Consider the following 10,400-nt stretch of genomic DNA (forward strand, 5'->3'; position numbering starts at 1 on the left):
TATTGGCTGAATTGTTGAGCGAATTCCATCCATTTCAATTCCCTATAACTATATTTCCATCTTAGTACATTATAGCTACAACTAGTTATATGTTAGTAAACTTTTACTAGTCTATTAACTAGTCTAAGCTGTGTATATGTTAGTTGTATGTTTGTATATTTCTTAGATGTAAGTATATTCTAGTGGTTACGTATATGTTAGTGGACTATAACTAGTATATTAACTAGTTATACTTACATATGTAGTTATGATATATCAAACTAGTGTTAGATGTCACAATACTAACAAAGCCACAATGACAAAATAGTGACTAGCCAGTAGTCTACTTATTTTATTCACATATAGTTAGTATACTTACGAATTAACATGGATGTTACTATGAGATGTTACTGGTATACCCGTGTTATTATACTATGTGACTAACATAACCGACCTTCGTGTGTGCAGATGGAAACAGGACAAAGTGTGAGCCCTACCAAGATAAGAGGGAGAAGCAAAGAGAAATCCCGAACACCTCCTAAAAAAAAGGGGGAAAGAGGACCAGAAAGGTTCAAGAGGAACTCAAGGCGGGAGATCAAGGTGGGGATAAATCAAAGATGGATGTTCCTGCTAGCATAGAAGACACGACTACTGATGTGCATGATGCAAATGTTGTGGATGATGAGATGGACTCAGTGGTGGAAGATATTTCCTTGGATCTTTTTAGTGGGTGTGATGTTATTTCAAGATGCAGGATTCTCAGTTCAGATGAGTGTCCTAGAATGCCCTTATGTAGACTTCTTACATGTGCCAGGGTTAGTGGTTTGAGAAGTGATGTGGTTGCACTTAAGAGTGCTTTCCAGTATGAGGGGTATCTCCCTGAGAAGGGTGCATTTATAGTTTTTGTTTGCACTGGAAGTGGAGAAGAGACAGAGGTTACATTAGAGATCAGGCAGACTTGGTCACCGATGTGGCGAGAAGTTGAAGAAGTATTCAAGAAGGAACTTGCATTAAAGCTTGATTTGCTATACCTATCTAACAAGATGTTCTATGTGTGGGAAGGAAACCATAGAACCATGGCTTGGATGGCTGTGATTGAGGAATCATATAGAGAGACCAAAGCACGGCATATTAGGGTGATGTGCACCTTTATTGACCCACGAAAGATAATTGAAATTTCTCTTTTGGCAAGTTTGCAGCGCATGAACTCGTAAGATTTGTTTAATAGTACTGTTTTTTTCTAGTTTGCATTCAATTTGGGTAGAAGAACTCATAAATTTTTTCTTTTTAGATTGAAAGAGCATGCTGTGATCAAGCCTAGCTTGAGGGATGTGCTCATAAATGCCAACAACATTTGTGAGTGCGATGCCCAAGCTTTCATGAACTCCTTGTCCTCACAAGAGCGCAAGGCAATTAACAATGCCAGAACCAATGAGGTTAAGGGGAATGCTGGTTGGTACCCTTCGAGCAGAGGGTATTTGGCACGACTTGTATTCCAGGTGATACTAATATTTCTATCCACCGTAAGATTTTATTGTTATGAAAAGCCTCATTGATTGTCTGTCAATGCTAAAAGGTGCATTTTGGTTGCTTTCATTATGTCTTGCAGGTTGAATTTAACACTGATGTCAAGAGAGCTCTAGAGAGGACCAAATATATAGTTCCAGTAGAGGAGAGAGCAGCAGCAGAGAAGAAGGAGATAGATGCAGTGCAAAGAAAAATATCCAATCGGATGGGACAGGTAACTTCACTCTTGGTTTATGGCTCAAGTACATTTGTCAATTTAAAAAGTTCAAGAAATCATGCCGAGTAATGTTTTGTAGGTGCTCAATTGTCTTGAACCCCAACTAGGGGATGTTTGGAAAGCCAAGCTATTTTCTTTGAACTTTGATGCGGCAAAGAAGGTTATCACTCTTGAAAAGATTAAGTGCATTGCCTTTGCACCATTGAAATCAGAGAAGAAAATTCAGTACCTGTCTTTGTTGGAGGCTAGCAGAATCGTGCGGAATATGTATCACATGCCTCCTTCAGATATTCCATACCGAGCGTAAGCCAATTAAGTCTCCTTTTTTTGTGCTATTGTTTCAGCAATCATAATATTACTTCTTGTGTTTTGTTATTACAATGCGATGGCATATTGCTATTACAGGTGGCTGGCCCGAGAAGTTTTCTTAGAGAAGATTGAAACTCATGCCATTGGTGTGCTTGAGGAGCTTAAAAGCATTGGGCGGTTGTTTGCCCTACCTTCTGAGTACAATCTTGGTCAATATTTTGATGACATCAAATTTGAGGGAAGAAAGTGTATGTTTACCTCTTTGAAAATTAGAGAGTTTAGTGAACTCAGTGGTGTTGGGAAGGGGAAGGTAGCTACCAAGATGACAGCACTAGATCAGGTAGCTCACCGAGTCGTCTTTAGGTGAACACTTTGTCGATTCTTCCAACATGTATTCTTTTCCATTCATTGTTTGCCTCATAATTCTAACCACTGTTACCATTGGGAATTGCTCAGATATCTCACATGTTTGAAGAATGAGGGCAAGATTGATGAGCTTCCGAGACATTGCAAGGGTTGGATAGAGATGGCCAATCCAACTACCTGTATGTATCCTAAGTCCATGCATGGACACTCACAGTGGGAGCTTGTCAATTGCCCTTGGTGGTTAGATTTTTTAGGTGGTAATGTGCTTACACAAGAGCTTGATTTGTACAAGAAATATTCTACAATAAAAAAGACCATAGAAATAAGCAAGGATCAGGATAATCCAAGAAGAACAACACAAAAAATAGAGAAGAAAGACTGCAAGGAAGGTTGGTTTATTTGGTGTGTTTGAAATATGCTACAGGGGGGTAGGGTCAGTCAAACTAGTTGTAAATCAAAAGTATTTTGAGCTCGTTTGCCCTTTTTTTCTTGACAGACAAGGATGTGGAGAGGACACCATCTCCACTGCCTACGGAGCCTTCTATTGATGTTGGTGATGGGATAGATGGTATTATTTCAATTCCATCAATCTTTGAGTTTTTTTATTTGAAGTGCATAAGACTTGGGATGAGCTTCTTGCATATGTTCAGCAATGGATTGTTTTTGTCAACAGGAAAAAAGATAGTGAAAGTTGTCACTCCATTTATCTTATGTCCACCACTATCGCTAGAACATGCTATGCATTATAGAGGGTTGGCCACGTATGGATGCTCTATGGGAGACTACATTTTGATGGGCCACGACTTTGCATGTGCTAGAAAAAATGATATGTATGCTAAGATCCATGAGTTCTTTTTGTCCGCACGTGACCCTTCTATGGAATACAAGAAAAAGGGGAGAAAAGTTAAATGGGCAGCAGATTTTATTTTCCTAGACTTTCCCACAAGACAGAACTTGGGTTTCAGTAATCCATTACCTTCTTGGAATATTCTTTTTGAGGACCATGTGAAGTATGGTTTGGCCACAGCCCCAGCCACCATAGGAGACAATGGATGGCTTGCCATACTTTGTCCCATTGCAAGGGGTGTGAGATGTTAGTAGGATTCTTGATATGTGTATGTGCATTTGTTAAGCTTTCTACTATGATTTGAACTAATGCAACGAATTTCTAGGCCCTTGCTTGACATGGATGGAGAGGTATGTCAGAGTCAAAGAACCTCAGAGAGCAAGAAGAGTGATGGTGTTGGACAAGAATGAGTACAGCTTCATAAAACAATCAGGGGAGGACATGCCGGTATATGCTTAATCTACTTTTTTGAAAGCCTTTCACAATTGGAAAAGTGAACAATGAAGCTGATTTAAGTATTTTTATGTAGATTCGTATTCCATGTTGGTATTTGCATGCCGCAATGGAGCCTCCACACCCATTTTCAAGGCCGAGAGCTGTTCTCTGTTTGATATGCATGGGGTGCGAGTGAGCAATGACATGTGGACCCACTACATGCCTAAGATAGAGCGGACTCGTGGTGCCTTATCTTCCAGCTCGCAACTTGAGGGTGCTAGGGGTGCTCTCGAGCGCTCCTTAGGATTTGTCTCTATGATTTTGGCTTTGCTATGTGTGCCAAGAGGTCTAGTTCTAGACATGGGATGTGGCACAGGCCTGTGTGTGTCTATGTGTGTGCGCGTGCATGCGGGCTCTCTTTTTTGCTCCCTCATAGTGAAATCTCCTTACTGCATTGGAAATTTATGAAAGGATGTTGGAGAGTATTGAAATCTCCTCTTCTAAGTAGTACCAATGACCATCAAAACCTTGTCCTCAACTTAGATATATAAGGACCATAGATAGCCATGAGCCCATAGGTGAGCCCAAGACCTTGTGGGGGGGAAAATTGATCTAAGATCTTTTGAGAAAATCTTTGTGAGGCAATCGATGAACCGTCATGCTACAAGGAAAGGTGCCACCATACAATTGTGTCTCCCCATTCCTTAAAACCTCTAATATATTTTTGTAAAGCATACATATTGAGCTTCATGGCTATGCAATCAGTGACCTTCATGACAAGTCATGATCTCCGTAGGGTGGAGTCATAGTGATGACGACCCTCACTTTGAATGCTTGGAGACAGGGGGGTCTTAGAGCAATTCTTTGACATGGTTTTGTTAGCTGCAATCAAATACTTGCTCTAAGACCCCCCCTATTTTAGAGCAGCCCCTCGGGTGGGCCACTCATCATATGTAACCCTATCGCGTGAGTTCAATAGAAGCATATTTTTTATTTCTAAAATTTACAGAAATAAATATACATAAGGGACTATTTAAAAAAAATTTACAGATTTGTATAGAAAAGGGGTACATTTTATTAATGAAAAATTTACAGATAAGGGATTTTAAATATAGGCCTTGAACGCATGTGATATAGAGGGTTTATGCACAGTGACCCCCCCGAGAGCAGCCCTCTCAAGATGTCTACAACAATCTATTGTCTTCATGGCTACACAATCCATGATCTATATGACAGGGGGTTCTTAGAGCAATTCTTTGACAAGGTTTGGAAAGCCAACTTGTTTTCCTTATTCTCAAGTTCTTGTTGTTGCTTTTGTAGGTTGCCACCACATGGAAAGTAGACCATACAACGTGTCAAGAAGACTCTAATTCATAGAGTTTCTTGGATTGTTGCCTTAGTACTGATAGGGCTAGAGCAAGTCTTTAACATGGTTTTGTTAGCCTGTGATTAGCTCCTTTGCCTTCTACGATGGTTGCTCATGAAAAATCTAGCACGATGGCTATGGCAATCTATGGCCTTCATGGCTATACAATAGATGACATTCATGATAGGAGGGGGCTCTTATAGCATGTCTTTAACATGGTTTGATCAGCTACTATCACGTCTTTTGCACCTATTGTTGTTTTTACTAGGTTGCTCTTTACCTCCTCTTTTACCATCGCATGGAAAGAAGAGCCCACAATGCATCAAGACAACTCTAATTTATAGAGTGTCTTGGATTGTTGCTTCACTATTGACAAGGCTATAGAGCAAGTCTTTGACATGGTTTGGTCATATGTGGTCAAGTTTTTGGCCTTGTGAAATGGCTAATGAGTCCATGCAATCCTTGGCACCGGGCTGCATGTAGTATAGTTTGTGCTTTGGCATGTAATATAAATTTGGTTAACACGTTAACATGATAGTAAAATATCATTATTTGGCATGTAATACAAATTTTGTTAGATTATAAACATAACATGGCTAGAGCTTTAAGCACACACACACACACACTCTCTCTCTCTCTCTATATATATATATATATATATGTAGAGACCTCAGAGTGTATGATCACAAAATCAAACCAAGTTCTCAGAGGAATCGCTCTCTAACGATAAAACAACTCTCTCTTTCTCTCAATACTAGATAGAGTGAACTCTCAAGGTGAAAATTCTCTCAAAGACGAAAATCACTCTCAGAAATCTCTCACAAACTCTCAAAGAATGAAGATGTATGGAAATACTTCTCTCACCAGAAGAGAACGGAATGAACAACTCTCACTCTCAATGAACAAAAATGGATGGACTTCTCTTACAATGAATGGAAATTCTCTACAGAAGTGAACTCTCACAAGAACACTTGAGAAGCTCTCAATCTCTCAATCTCTCATGCTCTCAAGGATCGCAATGCCTCAACGGAAGGCAAGGGAGCTCTGATACCAAGCTGATACCATGACAAAATATGAAGAGGGAGAGGAGAAGAGTGGAGATGAGGAGAGAGGGCACAGCTAGAGAGCACACCACAAATGACTAACTGTACTAGAATTAGTTGAAAATGTAGAATATATACAAACCCATTTAGGATTAGGGTTAGGGCATCTAACCCTTTCCTTTATAGCACTATATTAAGTTAGTGCTATGCACATATCATCACATGATGTTGAGTGTGATCTCTCAACACATAGGTAGTATGATCTTGTAAAATAGTGGACCTTTTTACACATCTCTTTTCTAAAACATGGATGGTGTCACAAGACTAGAATGTAATCAATAGTGGTGCTAAGACCTGTTGTTGTGATAATCACAACACATATGCACAAAAGAGTAGTACGTGAGTCTTGTTCTACTCTAATAGATCCCAAGGCACATATGTAATCAATAGTGGTGCTAAGACCTGTTGTTGTGATAATCACAACACATATGCACAAAAGAGTAGTACGTGAGACTTGTTCTACTCTAATAGCCTTTATAGCACTATATTAAGTTAGTGCTATGCACATATGATCACATGATGTTGAGTGTGATCTCTCAACACATAGGTAGTATGATCTTGTAAAATAGTGGACCTTTTTACACATCTCTTTTCTAAAACATGGATGGTGTCACAAGACTAGAATGTAATCAATAGTGGTGCTAAGACCTGTTGTTGTGATAATCACAACACATATGCACAAAAGAGTAGTACGTGAGTCTTGTTCTACTCTAATAGATCCCAAGGCATTAGCAATCTCTTTTATTTCCAACACATAGTCATTCATAGACATATCCCACATTCTTCCATCTAATCTCTACGAGCTCCAGCCTCTTTTGCGGCCCTCTCTCCCTCACTTGCATGACCTCCCCATTTGATCATTCTTCCAACATAGAATTCTATTGGTTCAAAGTTCTATCCCATTTTTCAAATTAATGAGTTCTAACCCTTGGATTGTTCTTCCAACACGGTATTCTATTAATCCTAAGTCTTTTAGGATTTTTAATATTTGCGAGCTCTTCTCTTTTTTTAAAAAAATGACCCCCTTTTATTGTTCTTCCAACATAATATTCTATTGACCAGTTGAGATTTTCTTAATCACTTTTTCATCCATATACAATTATGGCCCCTCCATTGATTCTAAACTCAATCCTTTTTCACATGTTTAGGTGTTCGGATCATTACAACTCGATTAGGGCCCTCCTCTATTCTAAACCTCCCTTTTTTCATTGTGTGAAGATTTTGAGACCTATCGAGTTTTTCTTATTTGCTTTTTCATTTAGACCATGACAATATGATTAGGGCCCCTCCATCAATCATGAAATTCCCTTATATTTGGATCATGAAACTCCCTTATATTTGGATCATCACAATGCGATTAGGTCCCTCTGTTTATTATGAAACTCCTTTATCACAGTTTGGTGATTTTAGAGCTTGTGAGGTTTTCTTATTCATGTTTTTGTTTAGATCATCAAAATATGATTAGCCGGTCCCCTCCATCGATCCTGACACTCCCTTATGTTTGAATCACAACAACATGATTAGTCACTTTGTCTATTCTAAAACTTCTTATCATGTTGTGATGATTTTGAGATCTATCTAATTCGTCTTATATGTTTTTATAATTAGATCATCAAGGGCCCCTCCATCAATCATGAAACTCCCTTGTGTTTGTATCATCACAATGCAATTAAGGCCCTCCATTTGTTCTGAAACCCCCTTATCACGTTGTGATTATTTTGAGACCTATCAAGTATTTCTTATTTGCTTTATCATTTAAATAATCAAATGCAATTAGAATTTATGGCCCTTTCATCAATCCTAAAACTCCCTTATGTTGGCATAACCATATAATTAGGGCCGTCCCTCTATTCTAAAACTCTCTTATTGCATTGTGATGATTTTGAGACCTATTTGGTTTTTTTAATTTGATTTTTTGTTTAGATCATCACAATGTAATTAGGATCCCTCCGTTTGATCCCAAAAATTCCTTATGTTTGGATCATCACAATGCAATTAGGGCCATGCCGTTGATCCTAAAACTCTCTTATCATGTTGTGATGATTTTGAGACTTGTGTGGTTTTCATAGTTTCGTTTTTTATTTCGATCATGACAATGTGATTGGGGCCCCTCTTTTGATTGTGAGACTCCCTTATTACATTGTGATTATTTTGATACCTATTGGGTTTTTGTTATTTGCCTTTTCATTTGGATAATCACAATGTAATTAGGGCCCCTTTATTGATCCTAAAACTTGCTTATTTCATTGTAATGATTCTGAGACCTATCAAATTTTTAATATTTTCATTTTCATTTGGATCATTACAATGTGATCAAGGCCCTTCTATCAATTGTAAAACTCTCTTATACGTTGTGATGACTCCAAGATGTATCAGGTCTTTATTGTTAACATTTTCATTCAGATCACTACGACACAATTATGGCCCCTCTATTGATTTGGATTTCCTCATTGCATTGTGTTGATTGTATTTCTCTTGTTGTGTTTCTCCTCCAGTTGTGGTTGTCTTGAAGCCCATGATCCCTTTGTTGTATGCTTCTACTTGTAGATGTAGGATCCATTAAAGAGTCCCTAGTGGGACAGATTCTCTAAAAGAAAGGCCTATGGATGTTCTTTAGAAAATACAACAACATCATCGACACCCGGAGATATTTAGGAGGCTTAACTGTGACTTCCCTCTTGAAGAAAATATTGTCTCAACAGCCTCTTATCTCAAAGAGAAAGAGCAAGGATTCTAGGCAGTCACTTCAGATGGTGCTATGGTGTCTGGCGATGAGAAATTGATACATGCCAAAGACGTCATACAGTCTAAGGTTATGAGGAAAAAGTTAAGAAAGATTATTCCTTTTGTCCTAGAGAATATGAAGAGGAGATAAAAAAATGTGTACAGTCCATGACCACAAATGTCGACTTGCCAATTATAATTAGGCCTTCATGTGCTACTTGCATGTTATTTTTGATGGTGATAATGAAGGCAAAGAGATACCATAGTCAACAAATGAACCCCACAAAGTGGAAGACGAGGTCAAAGATGAAAAAATATATATCAATCTTGCTAAAGAAATACATCTTGGTGAGCAGTTCAGTATTGATGCTCTGCAAAGAGACACCCTAGTCCCTATTAATGAGGAGGTCTCTACCACAAATGAAGTTAGTATGTTCCCACCTCAGTCCTTCCTTCTTTCAAATTTTGTGACAGGGAGTCTACGTTGATGATGGATATTCAATATCTTTTTGACTTATGGGAGGTCTATTTCCTTGCAATTGCTGCTCAAAACCTTGAGAAGGATGAAGGATTTATAGACATTTCTTAGGGATATAGTTGAGTATGAAGCTAGCATTCCCATTGAAGATGCTATCCAACAAAGGATCTCATATGGGAGAAGTGGTGGAATCTTTTAACGTTGAAGACGCTAAAGACACTAGCTGTACAGTAGACCTATGGACTAATGAGTAGTACACTTGTTTCATATGAAAGTCAAACGGTGTGTGAGGAATTACAAACATTGTTGTGATGTTCATTTTGCTATCCATATATTATTGCCATTGTACTTAATGTTGGAAATATGGGCCTATGTGGTCCTAACACCCTTGTGGTACCTTGGAAACAATTGTGGATATAAAAAAGGTCTCCTTCATGATCAAGTGGGACTCAAAGGTGGGAGTGACTTTGTTCATGCCCTTTATCCGGCATCATATGGACTCAGACTGCTCCCCCTCAAAGTCTCCATTGGAATGACATAGATTCAAGATTGTTTTGTGGCTCCTTCACATATGCCAGCCTTGCTCGCTCATGCGTCCTCCCCATGAGTTGGACCATAGTGATTTGGAATGTGGATATAGTCAACTATGATAGTACTTGATTCTTTGGAAAGAGCTTTAGAGAGCAGTCATAGGTCAAACAATGGACTTTCTTCTACTTCAAGAGCACATGTTTTTGGTGGCAAACATTAGTCACCACCACCATCTTCTGTCGGGGATTTGGAGGTATGGTCCCTTACAGTAGGTTAGAGTGGAAGGGTCTGTATTTCATTGTCTTAGGAAGAGGCCTCAAGGTTTTTGACTAGGGAGAGCTTATCCAAGGCAGCAGAGTGTGGTTGGGTGTGTAGGTGGGAGAATCCAGGATTGGGATTCTAAACATTTATAAACCAACTTGCAGATAACACAAGAGGTTTTGGGAGGAAATTGACAAATAGCCTCCCAGATGTCGATTCTTGGAGCTGGCTTCAACAACATGGAATTCAAGGAGGAC

At 38.9% G+C, this 10,400-nt stretch overlaps 1 protein-coding gene across 1 annotated transcript; it reads left to right on the forward strand.

Moving 5' to 3' along the window:
• Nucleotides 1–1,585: 1,585 nt before the first annotated feature.
• Nucleotides 1,586–2,787, forward strand: LOC147890976 (uncharacterized). The gene is made up of 4 exons (XM_087389093.1): nucleotides 1,586–1,720; nucleotides 2,129–2,395; nucleotides 2,489–2,577; nucleotides 2,712–2,787. The coding sequence occupies exons 1-4, from the start codon at nucleotides 1,683–1,685 to the stop codon at nucleotides 2,738–2,740; spliced, it is 423 nt and encodes a 140-aa protein (XP_087245219.1). The 5' UTR covers nucleotides 1,586–1,682; the 3' UTR covers nucleotides 2,741–2,787.
• The last annotated feature ends 7,613 nt before the right edge of the window (nucleotides 2,788–10,400 follow it).

The sequence above is a fragment of the Dipteris shenzhenensis genome, chromosome 18, assembly GCF_047967505.1.
Source record: "Dipteris shenzhenensis isolate YYH24624 ecotype China chromosome 18, Dip_SZ_1.0, whole genome shotgun sequence".
NCBI classification, from domain to species: Eukaryota; Viridiplantae; Streptophyta; class Polypodiopsida; order Gleicheniales; family Dipteridaceae; genus Dipteris; species Dipteris shenzhenensis.

What these genes read in the sequence shown, in the direction of transcription:
- LOC147890976 (XM_087389093.1), top strand. Translation starts at nt 1,683, where the DNA reads ATGCAGTGCAAAGAAAAATATCCAATCGGATGGGACAG. An exon ending in GCTCACCGAGTCGTCTTTAG is followed by an intron (nt 2,396 to 2,488) that starts GTGAACACTTTG and finishes GGAATTGCTCAG; the next exon opens with ATATCTCACATGTTTGAAGA. An exon ending in GATGGCCAATCCAACTACCT is followed by an intron (nt 2,578 to 2,711) that starts GTATGTATCCTA and finishes ACAATAAAAAAG; the next exon opens with ACCATAGAAATAAGCAAGGA.